The sequence below is a fragment of the Anolis carolinensis genome, chromosome 1, assembly GCF_035594765.1.
Source record: "Anolis carolinensis isolate JA03-04 chromosome 1, rAnoCar3.1.pri, whole genome shotgun sequence".
NCBI lineage: Eukaryota > Metazoa > Chordata > Lepidosauria > Squamata > Dactyloidae > Anolis > Anolis carolinensis.
In genome coordinates, this window is record NC_085841.1 from 173,219,933 (window position 1) to 173,247,569 (window position 27,637).

A 27,637-nucleotide genomic window follows, 5' to 3' on the forward strand; every position below is an offset into this window, starting at 1 on the left:
GTCAGCCCCGTTGAGGCCACAGGGGGTGTGACGGCGCAAGTGGCGCCATCTATATGTCAAACTGTAAGTTGAAAGATTTGAATTGTTGTATCATGCCTGACTTTGCCCTTATCCTGTAAATGTAGTTGGATTGGTTATTTATATCTGTCAATCAATGTTGTTTGCACCTGTTATATTGCTCACTCAGCTCAATTGTTTGGCTCCACCTCTTCCTGGAGTAGGACAGTGTTTCCTCCTTTCATTCCACCAGCAAGCTCTCTACCAGATGGACGTGAAAGAGAGACTTGGCTCTAAAAGCCCTTGATTAAGTTACCTCTCAGCACCAATTCTGAGGTTCTTACCCTTGAGACTTACACTTCATAGGGCCAACCTGAACGACGTTGAGGAGTCTCAAGCACCTTCAAATCAGTCCTTTGACAACAGAGGAAGACTGTGTCTTCAAACATAGGCCATTTGGACTGAGGCTGAGTTTACTCCGGCATTCACAGTCATTGAGAAAGAGGGACCTGGAAAAGCTTCTCAGCTACAGAGCTCCTTGGGCTTAAAACAACCAAAGACTGTAATGTATATTTTCCTTTACCCCTTTGAAACTTCCAGCTTATTGAGATAACCTTTTGTGAACAATAAAACCAGTTTTGAGTTATCTACAATGTTTTGGTCCTTGGGAGTTCCAGTTTCCCTAAAGGAGGGCAAGACGCAATCCCCTGGGGAAAGATGTCATGTCCATGCCTCTTTCACTAAGAGTTATAACCCCAGGCGCGACGGCACAGGGGGGCTTTGAACCCTCCCCAAAAACATCAGGGCCCAGGGAGATGTTGTCTGCAGGGCCCAGGCAGCCCCAATGGCAAAGCCTCACCCCCCAAAGACTTGAGGCTTGATTTCAGCCTTAGAGTCTGAGGGAGTTGATGAAGAATTTGCCCCTGCCATCACCAAGGTGAGTCTGAACATGTAGATGTCTCTTTCTGTCACCCCTGCACTCCAGGCACCCCTGCAGGAGGTCTTGAGATTTCAATGCACCACCTACTCCATGTTGTCTTTACAATTTCTGATTTGCTAAATTGGAAGACACAGGCTGGCTCTATCTACCTATCAAAGGACAATTTGGGTACATGCAGCTTTCCCCCGCATGTACCCAAAAGCTCTCTACCTTAACAGACTTTATAAAATCAGACAGGATCCAGAGGAGAGCCCAGCTGGATTCTACAAAAGACCTTGCCAAGTAACTCGTCAGTGGGCCACCCTAGACCCAGCAGTGCCTAATAACCAGAAAATGTTGAATGTTTTTCATAGGGCAATCAACTGCGGACATCAGAATGAAACTGCAGAAATGGGGGTGGGGGGTGGGTGCCTGTCTCCTACTTAATAGTTGTTGCCTTTAAATTTTAACCAACGAGGAGGAAGAACAGAAGGAGAGGGGGCCAAAGCTCAGTCACAAGCCTCCACCTTGGCTGCTGCCTTAAGAGTGGAAACCCAGGCCTGATAATCTTGATGGTACCCAGACTTCTCTTGCAATACCTATTTTGACTCAGATTCCTTTTTGACATCTCCCACATCAGTAATAATACACAGGCATATGAAGAGCAAGATGCCAGTTTATTTACAATCACGAACATTAGATAAATTCCTGTTTTATATATGAAGCCAGACAGACACTACAATAGCCCAAACATTGTAATATAAAACTTAAATTTTCATTAAGACAGAGAGTTGAAAATCAACACAGAAAGGTAATAAAATGCTTCTATTTCAATTTCCCAAGAAACAACAAAAACATATCTGTTCATTCACAATAAATGAAAGATTAATAACATAGGAAAAAAAGGGAGAAACAACTTATATAGTTTTTTTCTTTACAGGCGTTCAGACTGTTCAATAGATACTCTGTATGTCTCATGGGGACTAGTTCTCCCTTGTAAGGGCCGTTCAGGTACTTTGGCTCGGAGTTTTAACTGGGCAGGATCTAGCGTAAGGAGATGGCGGATATTATTCTGGTTAAAGGTGGTCTGCTGTAACGGTGATGCAGCTGGTGTCCCAGGCAAAGCAGCCTCTTGGAAGTCCATGTTCTTTTTCGTATGCTTCTTCTTTATAACTGTACACAGCACACTAATCACCATCACCAGGGCAGCGATGAAAAATACAGTGGTTCCCACAAGGATCTCGGTGTACGTGTACAAGGAGTCAGTGCCTGCAAGACAAAGAGGAGTGGGTTGTTCAGCTCCTTCCACCTTGAATGCCCTCCAGGTCAAAATGGCCTCACTCATTCCAGACTAGAGAGAAAGCCAAGGATTCCAGAAAACCTGCACTCACATAACTTAGAATAGTGGTTCTCAACCTGTGGATCCCCAGATGTTTTGGCCTTCAACTCCCAGAAATCCTAACAGCTGGTAAACTGGCTGGGATTTCTGGGAGTTGTAGGCCAAAACACCTGGGGACTCACAGATTGAGAACCACTGACTTAGAATATTTTAGAGGTAATACAGCTGGATCCACCACATTCTCAATATAAACCAGTTCTGCTTTTTTTGCAGTTTGATTCAGTCTGAACATTTTTGTCAAAAAATTGTCTGTCAAGGCCTATAGTTGGTTGCCATTCATGAAACCATATCTTTCATTCCTTTGAGCAGTTTTGAAACCAGCATTTAAAGGCATTGTTTAGAACAGTATTTACCAACTCGTGGGCCACGAGACCTAAAATAAGGTCTGCAAGATATGCGGGGAAAATTGGTGCCGGGGTGCATGCTGCCATTGGAGGAGAGTGAGTGAGAGAAAGAGAGCTTCTGCTCCGCTTTTTGTATTTTTGTTCAACTTCAGCCCCCTCCCCTTCTTTTTTTTACACAAGCGTTAACACAATCTGCAAATAATAACACAGTGCTACCAAAATTTTTTGGGGTGTTTTCATTTTTAGGCCTGTTTCTGGGGTTATTTGGGGTGCTGATTCAGAAAATTGCATTGGATAGATCACATCAGCTCTAGTTTTCTGTGCGCAAGCAGATGGTGACTACTGGATGCCATATGTTCTGTATCAGATACTAGAGCTGGTGTGGTCTATCCAATGCAATCTTTTAAATCAGCACTTCAAATAATCAAACTGAATCTAAAGTTGACCAAAAATTGATTTGTAATCTTTTTGGTACTAATGTTGGAGAGTGGCCCCTGGTCAAAGTGGTCCCTGTCAAAAAGAAGTTGGGAACCACTGGTCTAGAAAAAAAGAAGGAAGGGGAAGGAAGGGATGGGACGAGTGGAAATATGAGAAGGTAATGCTTGTGTCCAGTGGTGATCTGGACAGGGAGTCAGCTTGCCTAATGACAAACGTGCCCCCTTAAACATTAGTCAAGCACAGTTTATTTCAAATTAAATTTTAAAAATTCAATATTTACATTATCTACTGTTTACTGCCATTAATATGTACATTGCAATTACTTAAAATATATACTTATTTTGTAATATGTTTAATTGTAACTGTTTCCTACTTATGTATTTTTTAAATCATTTATTGTTCTTCTGGCAATCAATATTATACCCAGTCTGCAGCTCCTTGTGCCATTGCAAACAAAAGGAGGAGCACCTCCGGAGCACAAGGGGAGGCGGTAAGGCTGCTAGCTGAATCACATTAGATCTCCTATATGCAGGTCCACATTTGGAAATCATAAAGCTCTCACTATGGGTGTGAAGAACTCACTGTGACTGCTTTCTAAATAGCATGTCCATCTATCTCTTTTTATTCTCAAGTGATATCAAGAAAAGCATAACTACATCAAAGACTCTCAGAAGCCATGGTACAACTGTAAAAGGCTAATCTCACTCTGGCAGCTGAGAAGGCTTGCCATGGCAAACTGTCAGGTTTCATTTCCAATGGAGAGAGAGAGTCGTTGTGCTGGCACGGACAATTATTGCAAACTCGCCTTCTGTTGGATTCTGTAAGACAGACTTTTCAGCATGAAAACCATGGGCAGAATACACAAACTCTTGAGCAAGTTGACAGCAGATTTAAGAATGAGAATACACATTCAAATGCTCATATTGCTAAAAGCAAAAAACTTCCATGTTCAAATGTTCATCTGATATTGATATGGATATATTTATGTATCTTACACATATAGAGCAGTTGCATTCTGGTGTTTATCCAATTTACATCCACAGCTGCAGTATATAATGCTCTAATGGCTAAATATAATCATAAGCAAATATTTTCAGTAAGTGTGTGTGTGTGGGGGGGGGGGGGCATAGGTATACATATGCAAATGTGTGATCCTGCTTATGTACTCACTATTCTCTTTTAAATCTACATTTTATTTCTAGATTCTGGACTTTCTGCAAATCTATAAAAGAAAGTAGAAATTAGTCATATTCTGTCATTTTCTCTTTCTGATCTGCCTTGCAGTATATTGTTCCTTTGTTACCAGTTTTAACTTGTTGATTTCTTTATTTTTTTAAACTTCATTGGAGTGCTGCAATGGTATGATTTTTGAGTCCCTGCCTTCTGAGTCTGAGCAGATGTGGTTGTATCACAGTTTGGTGGTAAACAATAGATCAGTGTTCATTTTCCCCCAATAAAACCTCTCACCTCCTTTCCATGAGTCAGATAATAACTTTATTTATGTACCCCGCCTCTATGTCCCCAAAAGGACTTGGGGTGACTTACATTTGACACAAAGTGCCTAAAACAACATATAAAATAAACACACAGTACAGTACAAAATAAAACCACTAGTATATTAAAAAAACAATTTGAACTCAGAACAGCACCCAATAACCTTTAGTGTCAACTGTTGTAAAAACATGGCCAACTGTAAACAAGATGAAAGGAAAGGGCTAGTGCAAGTTGTAGCTAAGGAACAAGGGAATGGGATAAAAGTGCTGTGCTGTATCATAATTGCAGACCATTGGGCTAGACATTCTCAAAGGCTTGTCTAAACATCCAAATCTTCAATTCCCTCCGGAAGGACGACAGGGTGGGGGCCAGTCTAATCTCCCTGAGGAGGGCGTTCCAAAGTCGGGGGCCACCACCGAGAAAACCCTGTGGCGGGACCGCAAGGAGGACCCCCCCCCAGCTTGCGCGGGTACAGAGGGAGGGGAGATGCGGTTGCGAAGATAGGCAGTGCCCAAACGTTAGTGTCTCAATGTAACTCAGGTAGATGCGTGCTTTATAGATGCATGCACTAGTAAACAATGCTAGACGCAACCAGTCAGGTCTATCAGTGAGACAAAATAAGTATTTTTAATTGAACATTTTGCCCAGATTAATCTCTATGTATCTTCCTATTATAATCCCCCTGCAACGATGGCCATGCTGCCTCTCCTGTAAAACCTCCAGAGAAGGAGATCAGACTCTGAGGCAGCATATGCCATTTTCTGAAATGGCTTGAAGACATACAACAACAACAATTCTAATCAACTTGACTCTCTCATCAGCCAAAAGCAGGCCCACATTTCCCATTGAATTCTGGTACATTTATGTTGGTTAAAATGGTTCTTTGTTTTATATATTGTATTTATTCCTGCATATGATTTTTGCACTACAAATAAGACATGCAGAAATGTGTTCATGTTTTTTTCAAACTATAACCTGACCCCCAACAGGCTGAGGGTCCGTGAACTGGCCCTCGGCTTAAAAAGTTTGGACATACCCTGCCTTAGAGTCAAATGTTAGTGTCACCATCAGCTGGAAATGACTTCAAAGTGCACAACAACAAAGTACTGGCAGGCTGAAGGAAGGTGCAAAGTCTCATCTAAAGTAGAAGCAGCCATAGAAGCACCAATGAGAGCTGAGCCACACTTGCCTGAGTGTATTTCTCATCCCTCACCTACAGCCCTACAAAGATAGCCACAAAGCTGACATGGAAATGAATTGTATACAACCTGTTGTACATAATCAGCTTACTATTTATCGGAGTCCCCATACTTTCATTGCCTGTAAACCAATTACCTGGAAAACTTGGGGAAATAAGGGAATAATTTATTTAACTCACGGACTATAGATAATGTCTTCAAAGTGTTTAGTGAACTGCAGAAGGTAAGCCCAGTTATCTCCTGGTGCTGCATGGTAATTTCTGGAGCTTAAGAATAATATTGTTGAAAAAATGTGCTCCAGATGCATTAGGTCCTACTGATCTCCAGAACATATTCAGCTGATTCAAAGGGTAGTCTAGTTACTTTAGTTATAAGAGCCCCTTGCTTCTCATTTGGATTTCATCAGATGGAAAACCAATCCAGCTAAGACCTTTATGCTGGAAAGTTGTTCTGCAGTTACCAGGTCTGGCTGAGGCTCATAAAAAATGTATAGGGTATTGGGCATTCACTCATTTCATTTTCACTCATTTCAGTCTTAGAAGACTGTGCTGGAGATGAATTGGAAGTTAATCTGGTACATTTGATATAAGCAAGGCAATAATTAATATGATTCTTGGCAACTCATTGATAATGGAAGTCACACATGTTTTACTGGATTACTTGGATTTTATTGGGTAGAATGATTTGCCAGAGCTATATTGCTGGCTAAACATATAAATTGAAAATCCAGGAAATTTAAGAATATCACTACTCAGAATCAAGATCATTTGATATTGGATGCTCATGAAAAAAACAAGTTAAAACAAGAAACTACATTTCATTGAATCTGAATTGTTTTCTTGTATTCTGTGTGGAATATGGATATTTTTGTGGAATACTATAATACATCTACAGATCATTTACTTTTGAAATCCTTTCTCTTTTTCCTTATCTCTTTTTTATTTCCTTCACCACCACTTTCTTCTTCCTTCCTTTTAAATTAATATAAAACAAATGTGATTGTATTGAATTAGGATTTAGAAATGCAAATATATTTTGTAATGCACTGTATTATCAACGATGGGATGGGGATTACTCATAATTTGTTTCTGAACACTTACTGAAATTGTTTTTAAAGACAGAAATCTCAGTTGTGACCACTACCTGCGCCGTTTGAAGAATACTAGCCTGTAAATGGCCAGGAGGTGAATGCCCCATTGTGTAACTGGGTTCAGAAAGGAAGTGGAGATGCTGGAAAGTAGGAGATAGAAACATAGCACGAAGAGATGGAGAGAGAACACATGAACAGGGGAATGGACTACTTAGTTGGGTAGGCAGATTTAAAAAAAAGAAGTCCTCAGCACATCTAGAAGATACATTTGGCTGTTCTTCTCCTTATGTCTTATTCATTTAGTACTCCTCCTTGTCTCTAGCTTGCCTGGGACCATGGGACCAAGTGTTTAACTGTAGGGAGATATTCAGTATAAGTCGGATGGCTCACATAATAAGACCACTTTGCTGAAGCACCAACATTTTGGCACAGGTGAAACTCTAATGTTGTATCATCACATACCTGATTGTGAACCACGAAGGCACAGAGTACCCGACTTCGTCAGGGAATGGTCTTCATATTCTTCTTTACATTGGCATATGTATGTACCAAATCCATTGAGGCATGTTGCCTCAGCGTCACATTGTCCAATCCCAGTGTTGCATTCATTCACATCTATCCAGTGCAGACAGATTAGAGTAGCTTTTCAGTAACATGGTTTTAAAATTTCAGTCACATTTTATTTAAGTATCAGGCATATGCCATACTTAGTGAGTAGACCTATTGTACATTGTATTTCCATCCTACAACAGTCCGTACTTCTATCAGCCATGCAATGCCAAAACAAATTCAAAGTCAGCAGATATACTGAATATGCTCATGTATAAGTCTGTAAATTTTAGACAAATAAAATTGGGTCATCATAACCATGGGTTGATGTAAATACGGTACTTTACCTCTTATCAAAAAAAGAACCATGGTGAAAGGTGAGAGCTGAAAGCGTCTAAAAGAAGTGATAAAACCTCTGCTCTCTGTGGCATTTTAAAAGCTTGTGCAAGAAAATTGTAGTGGTGACTCCCAGAGGCAGCTGGCTCCCTTTCTTCCAAATGACCCTAAGCATATCCACAGGTCATATCAAAATCCATAAATTCAACCATAAAATCTGCCCTTGACTTATACATGAAGTCAACATATATACGAGTATATAGGGTAGTTATATTAATGTAAAGAGAGGAAATTAAAGTTTAGGCACATTCAGTTAAACATTGGGAACAACCAAAATAATTTTCAAAAACGGAAAGAACTGGTATGTGTAAATCCCATCAGTAGGATAATCTAATATAGAATGGAATCCAGCTCTTTTCACAGAGGCATTGATTTTTGGGGATATGAACAACCAGTTTCTGGTCACCTGTAGAAAGTGTTTATTAACCTGTCAACTGTTTAGATCAGACCTTGACATCTTAACACTTCAAAATGCTTCTTAATTTCCAGTCTTTTTCACTTTTTTTCTCCAGTGGCCCTCAAATTTTAAAATCTTCCATTTTCTCCACAATGTTCCACATCACCTTCCTTCAAGACTCTTTTACTTGTCCCAAATGCTCGATTGTTTAGGTTCAACCACAAATAATGTTGTGACAGCATTAGAAACATGCCATCCAGACTTCCAGAAATTCAGCTGATCAGCAAATGCTTGAGATATTGCTTTGCTGGCCATGCACTTTCAACCAGTTACTTCTTGAGCATCACCATGAAGTTTGCAAGTCTTTGGAAGAAATCCAGAGCTAGGCACAACTAAAGTTCTGCATGTGCAACAGGAGAGGTGGCAACAGTGTGGCCTATGGAGTGTTCTTGAAGAAGTATTTCCTCTTTCGCTACTGATGACAGAGAGAGGAGTATTTGAGAGTTCAAATATGTTTGTCTAATATGGTTTGGTATAAATTGGTACATTCTGTTAGTATATCCTATATTTCTTGGCATGTTCTCTGAATATAGCACACAACAATATGGTTTTTATTTGGTTTGGATGACATTCACCTACTAATTATAGTTCTAAACACTAAGTTGCGAAAGAGTAACACGCATTTAGATAGAAATCCACTCCCTTCATAAATCATGGTTTGTTGTGGAGTAAGATTTGCATTTTTAAAAAAATAGAAGCCTGAAGTATATACCTTTGAAATCAGTGAGGAGGAGTCATTTAGGGAAGGGGAGCTGATGGAATTTGGAGATAAGTGATTGATGAGAAAGGTTTACTTCTAGATGGAGATCCTAGCAAAATGTACATGATGGTCACTTAATCTCTGCTTAAAAACCTCCAGAGAAGGAGACCCCACCATGCTCCGTGGAAGCATATTCAACTGCCTAACAGCTCTTATCACCAGGAAGTTCTTCCTAATGTTTAGGTGGATTCCCTTTGCTTGCATTGTGAACCCATTGCTCTGTGTCCTAGTCTCAAGAGCAGCAGAAAACAATCCTTTCCCCTTCCTCAATATGACATCCTTTCAGATTTTTAAATATGGCTATCATGTTTCCTCTCAACCTTCTCTTCTCAGAGTTAAAAATAACCAGGTCCTTAAGCTTCTCCTCACATGGCTTGGTTTCCAAACCTCTGAACATTTTATCGCCCTTCTCTGGACACATTCCAGATTGTCAATATCCTTCTTGCTATCAGAGGTTGTATTTAACTTCCTTTGTTAAATTGAGGAATTAAAAATAATTCACCTATTTATTCACCTATTCATCTGTTTATACATACCTCTCACCAAAATGTTCCGAATCTCTCCAATTCCCATCGATATACCACTAAGGTCTTCCAGCTTGGAATACACTAAGCGGGGCATGTTTGTCTCCTCTGATGTTAGATGCAACCAGAATGTGAATATCAAGTTTGGGCCATTCTGCCTACACATAAGAATGGATGTGTCTTAGTTTAGTTTTCATACACATGAAGAGGAGTGCTCCCTTTTTCTAAGGATTGGGACTATTAAGAAGAAAAACATCATATCATATCTGAGAATAAATGAGCACAAAATGTAAATTGGGAGGAAACACCAGAAATAATATGGCTGGCTAAACCCCTCCTCATAAATGCAACAGGTAGCAGAGTAGCACTTCAAATCAAAGAATACCAGCAAAATATTTATTACTATGATAGAGCCCAATTGTCGTACTTATCCATTTCAGTTTTGTCTCTTCTTACAACTTCCTTTAACTTGACTTCTTTGACTTTGTTTGAAAAGAGTTGCACTTTCTCTTGCACCTGAAAAGAAAACGTCTCACTGTTGGTTTATATGACAGACAGCTACAAATTAATGACTTTTCCTCTTATCTGTTGACTTGTTTGTTTACAACAGGAATTGCGGGATCCCTGGGACCTGATGGTGGCCTAAAAAAAGTTGAGGTCAGTTTTGAGAAAATGTATAGTCACACTCAGAGTGTATTCCTCTCTCTCAATTGGAACACTAGTTGAGATTTTAGTATATTCACCTTCAGTTTGATTCAAAGAAATGTGTTCAAAATACAGTTAGCAGCCAGTACAATTCTACCTTTTTATTTTTTTTAAAGTCAACTTTAGTGGTAGCTGATCACATTAGGGGTCTCCAAATTCCCATTTCTACTATAGGAAGAAGAACTCACACCTACCACTAACAAGACAAGGAGTAGTTTTGGTAGTGATGCAGAAAAGTACAACAAAATCCCAAATCCACAAAACAGTGATATCTTTGTATAAAAACCACAAAACACATTAGACAAGCTTTCGAAGCTTCATTGGCTTCTTCTTCGGGCATAGATCTTAAAAAGTGACAATGATAGAGTCACAGATCTATATTCTGTCAGTTGTCACTTCTGTTGTCATTCACAATGGTGGGCTATCTATGGGGCCAAAGGCCAATTCCCTTCACTGTCATGGAGGATCAAAAACAAATAACTGGATCAAAAAAAGGATAAAAAAAAGACAATAAAAAATCAAAATCAGTACCGTTCATTGAGAATTAACATCTCAATGAAGATATCAATGTTTTTGATTTCTTTTTTGTATTAAAAGATTGTTTTTAAAAGTTGTATAACCAACTAACTAATTTTCCAGTTCTTAGTAAGAAGATAATTTTCTTTTTCTCTTTCATTCTACCTGATCATTTAAAATGTGCTTTATTGCTTACTTGTTCATAGGAAGTGTTCCACTACATCTTCTAAGACATATAACAAAAGCACCTTTTAAATTTCAGAAATCAGTTAAATATGAATTCAAGTCCATGAAATGTTCTTAAATTGTGTTAATGATAAGAGGTCTGTCACTGATCCTGAAAATCTAACTTCTTGGCAGAGTAAGAGCCACATTATCCTTTCATAGCATTGTGATTCCACTTTAACTGCCTTGACTGCATCCTATGGAATCATGAGATTTGCTGTTTCACCAGAGAAGATAGTAAAACTCTTAAGGGCGAGACACTCCCTAAAATGCTAATCCCAGTATTTGATAGAATGGCAACTTAAATGAAATCAGAGTATTACACTAGGTAGAGTGGCATGGCCCTTGTGCTTTTATTCTACCAAATGCCAACTGTCCAATCCCCTAAGAAACAAAATGGAAAAGAAGTAAGTTGTCACTCAGAACTTGAGGCTGTTCATGGGGAGGCTAGTTGAATTGCCATTAGAGCCACCAGATTCTTCTGATTAAAAGAAATGGCATAAACAGACCTTCCTCCATATTATTGATCAAAACGGCTGAAGGGAAAGGCAACAATCTACCTCTTATTCATCGGAGACAATTTGCTCTGTGAATACATTCAGTCCCATAAGATTTCCTACCTTCCGCTTAATGGATCCTATGAGGGCTTTCTCCAGGTCGCTTCTGATGGGTGGGAGCCTTCCTTTGTATTCTATACCAAAAGTTATTTCAAAGAGAAGATCTGTGGAAGAGTCAAAAGTTGCCAAAGCACAGTAAGGAATGTGGAAGTATCAAACCTGATCTGCATCCCACTGCTACATGTTAAGCAAAGGAAAGAACCCTTCATGCACCAAAGGAAACAGAACGTTTTTCAAGTTCATTTCACTTCTGAGGAAGCAGGGAGGAGAAAGCAGAAAAGAATTACATTACCTCCAGGATGGTGTTTGGATTTCAGAGCAGAATGATCTTCATGAGTTCTGAATATAAAATTTTTCTCTGTGGGAGAAGGACAAGATAAGAGTATCAGTCATAGAATCAGAAAGCTGAAAGAGCCATCGAGTCTGATGCAGGATTTCCAGTTAGATGACACCCTTGTCTAGGCAATTGATTTCATAGCCTAACTACTCTTACTATCAAGAGATTGTTTCTAAGGTTTAATTGAAATGTACTCTTCTGTAACTTCAGGCCAGAGCTGCAGAGATCAAGTCTGTCCCCTCCTTTTTGTGGCTGCCTAAAGGAAACCTCTCATGTCTTCACCAAGCTGAACATGAGAGCTTCTTAAACCTTCATATGTTTTGCTCTCCCTACCTCTTTACCATTCTCAGTGCCCTTCTGTGACCCTGCTCTAATTTGTCTGTATTCTTCTGAAAATGAGGCATCCAAAACTGGACACAGTGTTCCAGGTGAGCAAATAACATAGTGAGCTATTACTTCCATCAGTCTGCTCCCTCTTTCCCGTTTCTTCCCAGCTCCATACCCCACTCATCAGCTGCAGGGGCACCAGGCTACTTTCTGGTTGCCCTTGTCTACTTGGAGAAGAAGAAACATACTTCACCCACAGCGTGAGTCTCTCTTCCCAAGGTACATGGAGACAGCTGGAACACATCTAGACACCACCCAATAGCTGACTGGTGGCCAAAGGGATGGGACTGGGCCCATAAGTCCCCCAGGGGCTGGTGACAAAGAGCATTTTGTAAGAATATCTCCACTACTAAAACTACAGGGGTAAGTGGGTATTGTGCCTGCTCATGCCCATGTTGCCAAAAGGGTTCTAGCACAGAATGCCAAGGGGCTCATCAACAACAAGTCTTGTGTTAGCTCGAGACTTTTTAAAGTATTCCAAAATAAAAATACAGCGTTTTGTAATCTAGATTAAGCTTCATTAGATTTGTAAAGTGGTATCCTCAATTCTCAAGAGCAAACCATTACACATGGTATACGGTAATGCAGAAAAATTAAAAGGTAGAGCCAAATAGTAATGAAATATAGACAGTATGTAGGGAAAATCCAAAGGCTGAAAGCATGCAAAGCAAGAAAAGCAGCTATTGAGGAACAAATAGTAATTAATGCGGAAAAGACTGGGAGTGATTATAGATGGAGCTTCATTAGGCAATTGTCTCATTAATAGAATTGGGGTGTGGGGCGGGGAGTCCATACTACATATGGACTCCCCGCCCTGACTCTACAAAGAATCAGTGGTAAACTGTTTTACTACTGATTCTTTCAATCCTCAGATGAATCTCTATCACAGGGTTTGAACCCTGGTCTAGAATTCTAGTTCAACAATCAAACCACCTCACCACACTTGGTAGTATGAATTTTTTTTTAAAGAGAGAAATAAAAAATGGTAAAGCATTACAGTGTCTTTTGGTTGGTAGTATTAAAAGCTATTCATGTGGACACCCTCTGAAGCTTGGAGCAGTATAGAGTGTTTTTCCAAGTTTGTTTTTGTTCATTAATAATTGTTAATATAAAAATGTTCCTGTAAATGTTCACTGTGTAACAAAATGTGAAAAAAAATCTGTTCCTGGCAGGCCCGTAGCCAGGATTTTGATTTTTTTTTTGGGGGGGGGGGGAGGCTGAGGCTGAGTGAGAGAGGATCTACCCTAGAAAACCTTTTGTATCGTCATCCCAGTACCCCATGTATATGGGATATATTGAGCATGGTGATCAGATCATGATATGAATAAACATAACAGTACCAGTAAGGCCTTCTTGTGGACCACCCTGAAAATTTCAGGGGGGGGGGACAGGGACTGAAGCCCCTCAAGCCCCCCCACCCCGGCTACATGCCTGGTTCCTGGTATGAAAGTGTTATTCCTGTTTAATTGTGCAGTACGTACTTTGTTGTTATACTCCAGAAATTTAGTTTTTGTGGCTGCCACAAACTATGATGAAATGAGATATTCTTGAAAAACGACAGCAAAATGTGCTGCAAGATGTCCAGCAAAAACAAGATTTTTGCCGTTTAATAAGCTTTTCCATGTATTTATGATAGAACCAATTAGGAAATGACATATATAACATAGTTATTGATGAACAAAAATAAGTTTGGAAAACACTATATACTATATTGAAAAGATTTCATGTTTCGTGTAGAAGCTTAGCAAGGAGTTATTATTCTTCCTTCTCAGCAAGGAATTATTGGCCTGTTTCCTTTGTTTCATCTTTTCTCTCTCTTAATAGCTTTTACAATGTCTTTGTCATTAAATACTCTCAAGAGTAAAGAAGACTTACCATATGAATCCTTCTCTACTTTCAGGTAGGGCTTTTTTCTCAGCTTCCAGTCAGAAGTGGGATATGGAGGTCTTGGTTTAGTATACATTCTTTGTGGATACTTCTTGTATCTAGTTTCCGAATTGCTGGAATGAGTTATTGGTGCTTTCTTTCCTTTAGTGCTCTTGAGGGTAGCTGAAGGAACCACCTGGGAAGTGGTGGCAGCATCCATGAAGTTTTGCTTAAGTGTTCCCAGAGAAGGCGCATGCAACACATCAAGGTGCTCTAAAGTTTTACTTGTAGAAGTTGGAGGCATCTCTGTAATAGGTAGTTTGGGTCTCTGAAATTCATTCTTCTCTGCAACCATGGCAATCATATATTGCTCATGGTTGCTGCTGTCTACTCCATACATTTCATTGTCCATCTCCTCTTCCTTAAGTGTGTCCTTCAGTTTCAAAGGTGGTTGAGACTGTTTTACATCTGTAACTCTCCTGAAGATGCCAGAATGAGATTGCTGTGATGGAAGAATATGTATCTGTGTTGTCCTTGCTATACTTTTAGGGGATGGAACTGGAATTTTCTTCTTTTCCTTAGAGCTTTGTAGAAAAGCTCTGTTTCTCTTAAAGGAAGCACTTCCAGAGACGATTCTTCCAGAACCTCTCATATATCCTAGCATCCAGTGTGTTGTTATGTTTTGAAGGTAGGCAGACTCAGTAGTGACCTCATTATCTTTTATTTCCATTGCTTTTATTTTCATTTTGACTTTCTGAGGCACACGGGGAGAGCTTGAAGAAAAAACTGGATGATACATAAACGCTTTTTCATCATTCTTCAAAATGTTTGTTCTTCTGTCTAGAACTTTCTTGAAGTTGCCAGAAGAGATTTCATTCCCACTTCTAGTATCATGAATAGATGATTTTGCCACCGGCATCCACTTCAAAGTAAAGGGATGCACAGTTGCATTTTTCATGGATTTCAAGACAGAGATCTCCATTTGGTTACTCGCAGCTGGTCTTAGGACTGTTTCCAAGCTGGAAGCACTCTCATTTCCCCTCCATTTCTCTTTATTAGTCACAGGCAGCCAATTTTCATTGCTAAGCTTTCTGCTAGTCTTTATAAAGTCCAAAATAGGGCCTGGGTGCATTGCAGAGGATTTGGAGAAGAGTTCGAAATTGCTTTTGGATTTCAAAAGTGGAGCTTCATAATCTGTAGAAAAAGTTTCATAATCTTCAAATATATAATATCGTCCTTTAAAGTGTTTATGAATGTGGTTTTGAGAAATAAATGTTGACAAAAACACTACATGGACAGCCATTGCTTGTTTGGCAAAGATCAGGGGACCTTGATTTTTACATGCATAAACAACTTTACTTTCAACGCTCGATGAGACACCTTGAAATATGATTTTATCCTGATTTTTCTCACAATCTGACCTTCCTTCAAATCCTTCGATGTAAACTAAGATGTGTTTGTCAGTGCCTGCCCAGATGGTCCAGTTGCACCACTTATTGGTTTGCATTCTGCTCACAGTGGGAGGTGAAAAAGTTCCAGATTCGTTCTTCAAGATCACGTGGCAACTTTTTGAAGGAAAATACACCAATAACCAAGGAAACTCCAACTCTGTCATAGGAGAAAGATAAAAGATATGAATTCACAACCATGTTATTTATAAAATTTGATTTTATTCTTCTGAAAGAAACTCTTCCTCTTTGATATTATTTTTATCTAACTTGTTTAAGCATTTCGTACTCAAAGGAATTTCTTTATTGGATCTCTGCAAGTCACTATACAACAGCTGTCTAGACCAGAGACAGTGACAAAAGATATGTTTCTGAACATTTCACCCTTACTTTTTAAGAAGGTTTTAGCCTTTTTAACTGAAAATATACTAGAATGTGTGGACAATGCTGGTTAAATTTCAAAAATCAGAAGACCTACTAAATTTGCACTGACTCTAGGATAGTGGTTCTCAACCTGTAGTCCCCAGATGTTTTTGGCCTTCAACTCCCAGAAATCCTAACAACTGGTAAACTGGCTGGGTTAATGGGAGTTGTAGGTCAAAAACATCTGGGGACCTCAGGCTGAGAACCACTGTTCTAGGAAGAACCTGGAGAGTTCATCAACTCTCTGTATAGAAAGTTACAGTATGAAAAAAAGCTGTAGGAAAACTTGTGCAAAGACACTGAATTTGCTTCATTTGTAAGGCAACACAATGTAGTTTTCAGAATGTAGATCAATAAGCACTCGGAGGTCAGGCAACAGCTAAACAAACCATCTTGTTTTCTTCAGTTTACAGTTAGTGTTTCATAATATCCAGAAATTCGCAGCTAGCAACCAAGTGGAATTGTGCAGATTGGAACTAACCGATCTACAAAGTGCAATGGACCCTTGGTATCCACTGGTGTTTGGTTTCAGCATCCTGGTGGGTAATAAAATCCATGGATGCCCATGATAGACAATGGCATAGTAAAATGACGTTCTTATATAAAACGGGGAAAAAAATGAAGGTTTGCTTTTTGAGTGTGTGTGTGTGTGTGTGTGTATTTAAGCTGTTGGTAGTTGGAATAGTTAGATATAGAATCCAGGGATACAAAGGACCAGCTGTATTTTCCTTCCCATTATCAGTTTCTCCTTATATTCACTTGCTTAGTCAAGGAATGTGCCTTCATTTTGAACTGCTCTTCTAATACTAAAACTGAAATAAACATTCACAAATAAATTCATCCATATTTTTCAGGATGGGTGCTATAGCCAAGCTGTTAACTGGGACTGGCCAGAGAGAACCTCTACTCCCTCGTTGCAATGACTCCATTGGTATTTGATTGCAAAGTGTTGGTGATAATCTAAAAAGCCCTAATTCTGGTTCAGACTATTTGAAAGACAGTACTCCCCCATACAAACTGGCCCACATTTTGAGATTGCAAAAAACTGATTGCCATTGCATGTCATCATACTCCATGATAACATTTGATACAAATATATGCAAATAGTCAAATAGTGACTGTCTGAGCAGTGGCTTTTATGGAATTGTTGATAGATTATTGGGACTTGTTCGCAAAAAGAAAAACATGCATATCTCACCAAATCTGCTTCTGCAGTGCTCAATCCCAAGCAGAAAAGGTGGTTGAGTTTTATAGCTCTCTTCATGATGAATGGCACGAGGCCCAAAACTATGCATAACCACTCACCCCATGCTCTGAAACCCTAATGTGCGCTTCAGGAGTGCTTTTAGATGGAGAATGATAACGAGAGTGCTTTTAGATGGAGAACGGTAAGTTTTTTCCAGAAGATAGTAGAAAGTTGAAAAAGCCGCATTATTTTAACTGCATGCCAAGTTATGAATACTGTCATGTTGTCACCATAACATGCCACCTGGCAAATACATTCCAGTTGTTTATCTTCAAGATGTTTCTGACATAACAACCCTAAGGTGTATCTATCACTGCGGTGGGGTCTTAACAAGATTTGTTCAGAAGCTGTGTTGCCTTTGCCTTCTGAGGCCGAGAGAATGTGACTTGCCCAAGGTCACTCAGTGGGTTTCCATGGTCAAGCAGGGATTCAAATCATGGTATCCAGAGTCCAGCACTCAAATCAATATACTATGCTGGCTCTCCTATTAGACAAATACAGAACATTGTCAATTGCTAAAGATTAAAATAGAGCACCATTGAGTAGCAAATAGAGATTATCCAGGCATTGGAAAATTTTCCAAGGAGAATTGATGGATGTAAATTTATTTCAGTTCCAAGTTATTTTAGTACCACAGCAAACCTATGTGTATTTACTCAGAAGTAATCTCTACTCACATGGTGGTTTTCAACATAGAATCATAGAACTGGAAGAGACCTCATGGGCCATCCAGCCCAACCCCCTGCCAAGAAGCAGGAAATCGCACCTAGGAAACACCTAGGAAAATGATGCGGCTTAAAGCAAATCCTATCTTTTCTGCTGTCTTCATCTGTATCCACAATCCCAACCCAGGGAACTATGAGAATAATGTGCAAGTGAATTCTTTTGGGAACTAGTCTATCTCATTCTTGGAGTTTACATACACATGGACCTTCCTCTCCCCATTTATTTTTATAGCCAATGTAAAGAAGTACCAACGGTGCTTGTTATGGTCTTTAGTGACATAGCGAAGTTTGCAAATATATATTACATTATGCTCTCTTTAGTTGGGTGACAATAGACAAATCTTTACTTTTGTGATACAGAATGGAATGAGTTCTGTATGGAGTTCTTTCTGGTTGCTACAGTTTCAAGCAGCTTCAAGACTCTGAAGAACATGCTGCAACTGCACTACACATGAGACATAAACAGATTTCCCAACACTTGCTCAAAATGGAAGAAAACATTACCTGTTACCCCCCTCTCTATAGGTTGGGGTATCCCACAGAGGAATTACAGTGGTTATGTTCTAGGACCACCCGCAATAAGTGAAATCCCACAAAGTAGGGGCACTATATTTATTTCAATATTTACACATTATATTAGTAGTTAGGTTGCCTTTCTCCCTTTTGCAAGCCTTCTTCCTGCGCTTCTTCCTCTCCAGCGCCTGCCAGTTTGCCTTTTGTGCATGTATCTCCCTCTCGTTGGCATCCAGAGTGGCCCGGCTGGATGCCGATGAGAGGAAGGGCGCATGCGCAAAAGGGAAACTTGCACTTTATGTGCATGTGTACCTCAGAAAAAAAATGGGAAAGCAGTGAGGGAGCAAAAAGCAAACCACAAAGTAGGGAGGGAACACTGTATAACAAATGCCTAATGCATCATAGAAAGCATACCTTTCTGATTTAAAGATAGCCTTAGTGTGGAAGTCTGAACAGCTGACAAATTGATGTCCTCTTCTTTCAGGAGAATTTCAGGAACATCAAAACCAGTCACAATGAATTCCAAGGGAGGCTGCTGCAATTTAGCATGATATTGCATGTGGGTTTCCCTGGTTGGCCCCTTTCCTTGCCCTACCACTTCTAAAGGCAATGATGTTAGCAAAGTTGGAGACTGCATCTCACTACATGACAAAAGAGGAACAACTATTGTCCTAGAGATGAAATCGTGTTCTGCCATATTCCCAGGCTCTTTCTCTTCATTCATAATTGGCATAGAAATAAGAAGCAGTTCAGTGAAAGAGTCATGGAGAGGATGAAACATGCTTAATGTAACTTTCTCAAAGGATAAATGCAGTTCAGGCGTGGACATAAAGTTCAAAGGTTCGACTATATTCACTTGCAGCACCTTTTTGCCACTCTCTTCAGATTCTGAATCCAGACAGTTGTCCTTTTTTCCTCCCAGCCATGGCTGGATGGCAGAAGACTGTACAACAGAAGAGAAAAGGCACTCCGAATCTGCCCAGCACTTACTACATGGGGCTCTTGTTTTATGAATAGACAGACTACTAGAGGATGGCTGTGTAACAAGATAGCTGTTCTCCAGGTTGCATGGGCTGCTCAAAGGATTTTCAATATCTTTTGCAGTCTGTAATCCAAGGGAAGGGACAAGTCCTTTAACCAGGAAGACAGGAGACAGCAGGGTCTTGGTAGCCACCACTGCATTTTCTGAAGCCCTTGATTCTAACACCGTAGCACTTGGACAAATGGCATCAAGCTGAAGAGCTCCTTGCAGACTTGTTTCTTCTCTTGTACAGCCCAGTTCTTCCATGCTGAGAGATATGTCAGATGGTGTTGTTGAGAAGGTTTTGGACTTTTGTTCTGAAATGGTAGGTGTCTGGAACACAGCAGATACAGAAAGGGTTTGGTATGATCCTGCAGGTGAGAAAGGATATGTTGGTGTCATAGATGGGGAAAGGATACATTCATGATCTGAGAGGATAGACTCTGGGCCTGGAATAGCAAATAGAAGAGCTGCCCCAGTCCTGTGAAAGAGCGAAGGCTCCAGGTCCAGGGCAGGAAAAGAAAGTGTGTCTGCTGTCTTTGAAAAAGTGACAATATGGGGAAATCCTTGTTCTTCTATAATTAAATGGGCTGTTGTGGTTGTAGACAACTCCTGAAAGTGTCTGCTTTGTGTTTTTAGCCCAATCTTATCAGATCCACTCAGCATCTTGGCAGCTGCATTCAGGGAAATGCCCACACTAGGTTGCTTCTGGTAGCTGGTTGTGGGCCTCAGCTGTGTAGATATGCTATTCATCCACAAATGATCCATTACAAAGGACCCCTGTGTAGAAATGAGCATTTTGCTTGGAAGTTCCTCTACTTCTAAAAAGCCAGAAGATTGTTCCAGAGGTTCTAATTCAAAAGAAGTAATGTCAGACGAGATAACACTGAAAGGAGTAGTAGACTCATTGAGGTCCATGGTGATTTCTTCTGTGCCCATTCTCCGCATCTCAGAAGGCTTTCCACTCCTTTTTAAAGATACAAATGGCACCCTGAAATTTTCTGTTTTCTTGAAGAAGCTCATAAGAGCTACAACACTTGCATTTTTTCTGCTTTCTTGCAATGGCACATTAAGTCTCATTGCTTTGTTAATCCCATGATTCGCAGTGATACTAGAATTTGCATTATCCAGTATAAATAAAAGTGATTCTTTATCTGATTGAAGAATGCTGTTTATAGCTTCTAGGGATGGTTGTGGAACAGGCATTTCAGTGTCAATTGCATCCTTGGGTGGAGGCCGAATTTCTTGATGCTTGAATATATAGTACTTTCCCACAAACCCTTCCTTTCTAGGATGCCTCATTAGGAAGACCACATTAACACCTTTTGCATATGTAGCAAAGATATGCACATCTTTCCTCCAGCAAGCATAAACTGCCATGTTCTCTGCAAATGAAGAAATTCCATGAAAGAAAATCTTGTCTTCATTTTTGTCACAATCATCATCACTTTTAAAGCCTTCAATATAAATAATGATATGTTTCCTAGAACCTGCCCAAACAGTCCAGTTGCACCAAATGTTTCCTTCAAAGCCATTCTGGTACTTGGGGGGAGAAAATTCTCCGTATTTCTTTTTCAGCTTTCTGTGGCAGCTTCTCACGGGGATGTACATGGATATCCATGGGGGATCTAGCACTAGAATGCAAGAAGATGAAAGAAGTTAACTGGACTGGATATTTTCTTTGTTTCTTTTTTTGATAAGTGGTGATGTTGCACAGCCTTTCCACACATCTTCTTGTCCATTTACCCCTCCTTTCTGCATGATTATGACACCCAAATATATTTCTCCATGCCTTCAAGAACAGCTTTAGCTCAGGACAGTGTATCTCTTCCGAATGAATGTGTGGAGGTGGTAATGGGCTGGATGATGAAAAATAAATTGAATCTGAATCCAGACAAGACAGAGGTGCTTGCTATTAAGGATCGTAATCTGGGAGTGAAGGTGTGTCAACCAGTTCTAGATAGACCATGTTCACAGTTTGGGAGCGCTCCTGGATCCATCTCTTCAAATGTCAGCCCCAGCAGTGAGTCAGGAGTGCTTACTACCAACTTCAACTGATCACCAGCTGTGCCCCTTCCTAGAATCTGAAGACCTAAAGATTGCTGTGCATGCACTGGTAACATCTACAATATGCTGTACATTGGGTTACATTTGTACCAAGTTCCAAAACTCCAATTAATTCAAAACATGGCAACCAGATTGGTTACGAGAACATCCAGGAGTGAGCATATCATCCCTATACTAAAGTCACTCTACTGGCTGCCAATTAGTTTCCAGGCAAAGTACAAGGTGTTGGTTTTGACAGTTAAATCCCTACATGGTTTGGGTCCAGATTATCTAAAGGATTGCCTTCTCCCGTACAATCTGCCCCAAACACCGAGGTCCTCTGGGGGACATTTATTCCAACCAGACAGAACCTGATTGGCTCACCCAGAGGACTTTTTCATCAGTTGCGTCAAGATTGTGGAACAACCTGCTGGAAGAGCTCTGACAGCTAAATCAGCTGTTGGAATTTAAGAGACAATTGAAGACCCATCACTTTCGGCAGGCCTACTTAGTCAATTTTTAATTATGGATTTTAAAGTCACATCCTACGTTAACTGTATTTTAATCTTTGTTCTCTGTATTTTCATATATGTAGAAATGCATTTTAACATGTGTATTTTACATAATGTTTTATGATGATGTGTTTTTAAATATGTTGTGTACTGCCTTGAGCCACAAGGTGAGGTGGGTAAGAAATATAACAACAACAACAACTCCTGTCACAGAGAGGAAACTTTTGTTTACAGAAATCAGAAACTGACTTAGACCTGACATGTCCATCAAATGATTCTGATTTAAAATATCCTTTCCAATTTTAATTTTTTAAAAATACTCCTATTTTTATAGAAATTATAGATAAGGAGGAGGAAGAAAGTGGTTAGTCAAAGGAAATCTATGTTAATGGCTTTCAAGGTGGATTGATGTTTTTTTAAATCACATTTAAGTCCTGCCTTTCTTCTAACTTTGGGGTATGTAGGGGTTTCTGAGGTGGTCTCTTATCCAGGAATCAGCCAGATCTCGAGCTGTTTCCTTTCAGCATGTCTGCTGGATCTTGCCTTGTCAGACCACAACCGTTGGTCCCAAACATATCAGCACATGGCTTGTGGTCATAAAAGATCCACAAACTGAATGTGCCACAAAATGGAGGAAGATGGGTTTGAGAAAAGATTGTGAAGCCTCCATGTTTAGCTTCATCTACAACAGTGATTCTCAACCTGTGGGTCCCCAGGTGTTTTGGCCTACAACTCCCAGAAACACCAGCCAGTTTAACAGCTGTTAGGATTACTGGGAGTTGAAGGCCAAAACATCTGGGGACTCACAGGTTGAGAATCACTGTTCTACAAGGGATGGTTAAGAGAGAAGACTTATCAAGATATCTGGATAAGATGGGTGATGCTGGACCTATTGCTCATGATCGAAAAGGTTTGAATAAACTTGTTCAAGGAGCGCTTCACATGTATTATTTCACTACAGCCAACAGGGATATAAGGCTGAAAGATCATAGCAGAAGCAAGATTTGAGATGAGTTGATTCCTGATGGACATGATTGAAGCACAAATGGCTGAAATATAGTTAAAGTAAAATACAAGCTCTTGCCACCAAAATAAGAAATTCCACGTTATACCAGGTGTGGACTACCACTGGAAGATAGTATGTGCAACATGTGTGACATGAACTATCTTCAACAGTGTGTTGTCGAAGGTTTTCATGCTGGAATCACTGGGTAGATGTGAGCGAAACGTCAAGAAAATACTTCTGGAACATGGTCATACAGCCTGGAAAACTCACAGCAACCCACTATCTTCAACAGATTTCTAACTCTCAGAATTCAGAGACCCTGAACTGTTTTTAAGGTATGTACCTTAACACTGATAGGCAGATTGCTCTTTATTGTAGTTCTTTTTTCAAGCAACAAAAACAGAGATCACTGCATTCAACAGCAATAATACCTGACACATGTAAAAAAAACTGATTGCTACATAAAGCAATGGCAAAATAAATGAAATACCACAAAACTGAACAAATTAAAAACACATATATCAAGCAAAGAAATACTTAAATAAATATGAGACTACATTAAGTGAATGCAAGTGTACCTAGAAGGTCTCCCAATACACTTGCCCCTCCAGTATAATATGAGGGTTATCCAGAAAGTACATTACATTTTGGAATTAAAAATGAACAAAGTATAGGAGAAAACATTTACCATATGCAGTTGAAAGCCACACCCAAATACCACATCTCACGTAGTCGCCATTCAAATCTAGGCAATTACCATAGCGATGAAGGAGCTTTGCCACTCTTTCCCCACTAAATTCTGCCGCTTGCTTCCTCAACCACTTGTTTCCAACAATGGGGGCGTGGCTGGCAACACAGCATTTTGGCGACGCTGCGCAGCTGCGGGAAGGGGTGACCGGCTGGTTGAGGACAAGCGACAGAATTTTAAATTCCAAAATGTAATGTACTTTCTGGATAGCCCTCATATTATAAGAGCAAAAGCTGTGGAGAGATGTCAGAGTATATTGGCTTTCAGGCAAAATATTCTGAAAAGAAAATTCAGGTGACATCTGCCTTCTAAGCTTGAGATGCAGGGGAAATCTCCTGAGGCCAAACCTGGAGTTAAAGGTTCTCAACCTGTGGGTCCCCAGGTGTCTTGGCTACAATTCCAGAAATCCCAGCCAGTTTACCAGCTGTTAGGATTTCTGGGAATTGAAAGCCAAAACCTTTGGGGACCCATAGGTTGAGAACCACTGGTCTATAGCAAGGTGGGCACACTTACTTGATGAAATTACATAATTAGGATTGTGGGAACAAAAGCAGATTGCAAAGGGTTGTAAGAAGATTTCAGCAAACTGGAGGAATTCACATGTAAATAAATTCCATGAAAAGAGATGTAAAGTAATGTATGGGGGTAGCAACTGATCAGGACTTCTTGGGATCATGAAATATGTCTTGTTTAAAAGAAAGCCAAGATCCAAGTTTCTATATTTGGTTTCCTTCAAAATATACTCAGCCCTCCATATCAATGGATTCCACCTCCATGGATTCAACCATCCACAACTTGGAAATATTCCATGGATGTTGGATACTTGAACCGGATTGAGAGGAGGCTGAAAGAAATGGCATCTGCAGTTTTTTGATTCAGATGTGAGTCACCAATGTCCCAAAGATCTACATACTGAGGAAGATTAATCATATGCAAACAAAAATTAGAGAAAAAAGGAAAAAAGGAACACTTTTTGCAGATACTGCTCACTCAAGGATCACTGTGAGTCACAATGATAAAACAGGTCTTTCTTCAGAATTTTATATCACACACAAAGTAATACCAGTTCCTAAAAGTTCCCCCCTCTCTTCTCTAGCATGTAACCCTGCCCTTTGTATGGAGAAACATATAAAGAGTGTAGATGTTTCCAAAAATCATAGGAGCAAGACAGTCTGCCATCTGCTATGGCTTGATACCTCCAGACAAGCATTCACAAGTGCTATCCTGGTACTCAAGGATATAGTAAATTATTTCCCCCATCCATTATAACTTAATCAGTTTTAACTATAACCACACTTACAAGCACAACGTGTACAGGCACAAGCTGCAGTTCTTCAGGGTTGTTTATTCTCTGGTAAATTGGCATAATATAGGACGTGTAGCCTTAGTTATTCCTGGGAAGACTCAGCAAAAATGGCTGTTTTAACATTTGAGTTCACTTGTCAGCGATAGTTCTTGAAAAAGCTCAACTACATGTGAATCTTGGAGGACCAATTCTGATGTGTTAGTATATATCTTTTATAGAAATATATTTCATATGTGTATTTGTGGTATTCTTACAATGTTTGTGTTTTAATTATTCTGTGACCTGCCTCAAGCCATGAGGAGAGGCAGGTAAGAGTCTTACTTATCCAACATAAATGGGCCGGCAGAAGCTTGGATAAGCGAATATCTTGGATAATAAGGAGGGATTAAGGAAAAGCCTATTAAACATCAAATTAGGTTATGATTTTACAAATTAAGCACCAAAACATCATGTTATACAACAAATTTGACAGAAAAAGTAATTCAATACGCAGTAATGCTATGTAGTAATTACTATATTTGCGAATTTAGCACCAAAATATCATGATACAGTAGTCTCTCGCTTATACAACATTCGCTTATCCAACATTCTGGATTATCCAACGCATTTTGTAGTCAATGTTTTCAATACATTGTGATATTTTGGTGACATATTGGACTGCAATGCTCATCATTCATCACCATTGGCTATGCTAGTCATGGCTTCTAGAGCTGCAATTTGGCAACATCTGGAGGGCTGCCTGAATCCCAACCCCATGCTGGAAACAGAAATGCATTTGCTGACAGACTTCTATCAAGAGAATAATAGGGAATGGATTAATTTGCAATGTTGATATGGTTTGTGGTGATGATGATGATGATGATGATGATGATGATTTAAATTGACCAAAGACACCAAGACTGGCAATTGCTCTAGTAATTCTCTTATTTCTAGAAACCCTCAATCATGGGCTAAATTGAACAACACTCATGCAATCACACAACCATAATAAATCCTTTGCATGGCAGCAGCCTTCCACACCTCATTGCTGGAGGACAGGATCTCTCCCTTACTAATTGTTCTTTAGCCTCTCATGAGGCCCACTTACGCTTTACAATTATATTGCTATTGTTCCACATTATTTACTACTGATAACATCTAACGGGATCCTGGGATTGGCAGTTTAGGTAGAGAGCCCTTTTACATTCTCAGCCAAAATACAAATCCCAAGATCCCACAGAATGAGGCCAGAGAGAGTAAAGTAGAATCACAGTGCTATAGCTGTAAAGATTGTCTAAATTGAATCTACAAAATCATCTTTTTTCTTCTTACTTTCATGTTGTCTTTACTTCTAATAGGGGCAGTTCCAAAATGGATGAGAAAAAAGCATATGTTTATATCCCAGACCAGTGTTTTGCATTATTGAAATGTTAAAATATACCTAAATGTAATTACTCTTGATACTTTCAAGATATGGTACGAAGCAGGGGATTAAAAAAATATGTTGATAACTAGTTTTGGAGCCTTAGCTTTCCTTCTAGCATTCACAAGCCCATGTAGGAAAGTGTGGGGTGGAGTTGGTTGAGTGTTGTGCAATAAATGGAACTGAACTGTACACCACGATTACTGAACCCATGAATGAGCCATTTTGCTGTTTGAGACTGCTGTGGCTTTAAAGCTTACCTGGTTTGAATTGCTGGGATTTTTCAAGCGATATATTTGCCTGTAAAGAAAAAGAAAGAATTGGGTCATATCATTATACTCAGAGAAAGGATACATTAATTCATTCACTAACTCACAAACAGAAGGCGCTCCTAATCGTTGCTACATCAACATTTCACCTTGGGTTACGTAATTATTGTTTGTCATAACTTTGAAGAAGCACAGTCTTCACAGAGAAGTTGGTGAATGGTCATGTAAGTTTATTGAACTTACATGACCATCTACTCCAGTGGCACATGGGACATAACAATGGAAAATGGGATACTTCTGTGACACCCCACAGGGTTGACATGTGTGTTTGACCAGCCAGTGAGGGCAACACTCACCTGTTTCTCACTTTTTATTCCATCAAGATTTGGGCTCAGCAAAACCCTGGAAGCTTGATTGGTCCTATCCTTCCCCAACAGGAAAGAGAAAAGCAAGAAAGGAAACAACAATAAAGAAAAGTGCAATTTCATGGTAAGGTTCTGCCAGGAGCTGTCGTAAAAGATAGCCGTCTCAGCTGTGGCTCTGCTCTCCTCCCAGGCAACTCATAGTGTACTTTGGGGTGGTTTACTCGATTACCTTCCCTCCCCTCCTCTCCCTCTTTTCTCAGAGGACAGAAAAAAGAGGAACTTCTCCAGGTCTTCCCTTTATGTACTACTTCTTCACCACACACATGTGTGTCATTATCCCATCAGATGGAAAGATGCAAAGTCACACTCATAAAGCAGCAGAAGGCTG

The 27,637-nt window shown here is 39.8% G+C and overlaps 1 protein-coding gene across 3 annotated transcripts; it reads right to left on the reverse strand.

The window, feature by feature from the left end:
* Positions 1-1,574: 1,574 nt before the first annotated feature.
* Positions 1,575-27,637, reverse strand: LOC103279406 (uncharacterized). 3 transcript variants are annotated; one of them, XM_008114344.3, is made up of 11 exons: positions 27,241-27,637; positions 26,876-26,915; positions 18,989-21,229; positions 14,229-15,827; positions 11,922-11,987; positions 11,633-11,733; positions 9,994-10,082; positions 9,579-9,724; positions 7,343-7,495; positions 3,803-3,915; positions 1,968-2,185 (listed from the first exon to the last, which is right to left on the reverse strand). In XM_008114344.3, the coding sequence occupies exons 1-11, from the start codon at positions 27,370-27,372 to the stop codon at positions 2,114-2,116; spliced, it is 4,752 nt and encodes a 1,583-aa protein (XP_008112551.1). In that variant the 5' UTR covers positions 27,373-27,637; the 3' UTR covers positions 1,968-2,113. The 3 variants fall into 3 exon arrangements, with proteins under 3 accessions (XP_008112545.1, XP_008112556.1, XP_008112551.1); XM_008114338.3 differs by lacking the exon at positions 3,803-3,915 and having other exon boundaries at positions 1,575-2,185; positions 27,241-27,627; XM_008114349.3 differs by lacking the exons at positions 3,803-3,915; positions 18,989-21,229 and having other exon boundaries at positions 1,575-2,185; positions 27,241-27,528.

Bases quoted from the DNA above. Each gene is read 5' to 3' on its own strand.
- LOC103279406 (XM_008114338.3), bottom strand. From the start codon at position 27,372: ATGAAATTGCACTTTTCTTTATTGTTGTTTCCTTTCTTGCTTTTCTCT. The intron at 26,916-27,240 runs GTGAGTGTTGCC...TTTTCTTTACAG, and splicing joins GAATAAAAAGTGAGAAACAG to GCAAATATATCGCTTGAAAA. The intron at 2,186-7,342 runs GTATGTGATGAT...TTTGTCTTGCAG, and splicing joins CCTTCGTGGTTCACAATCAG to GCACTGACTCCTTGTACACG.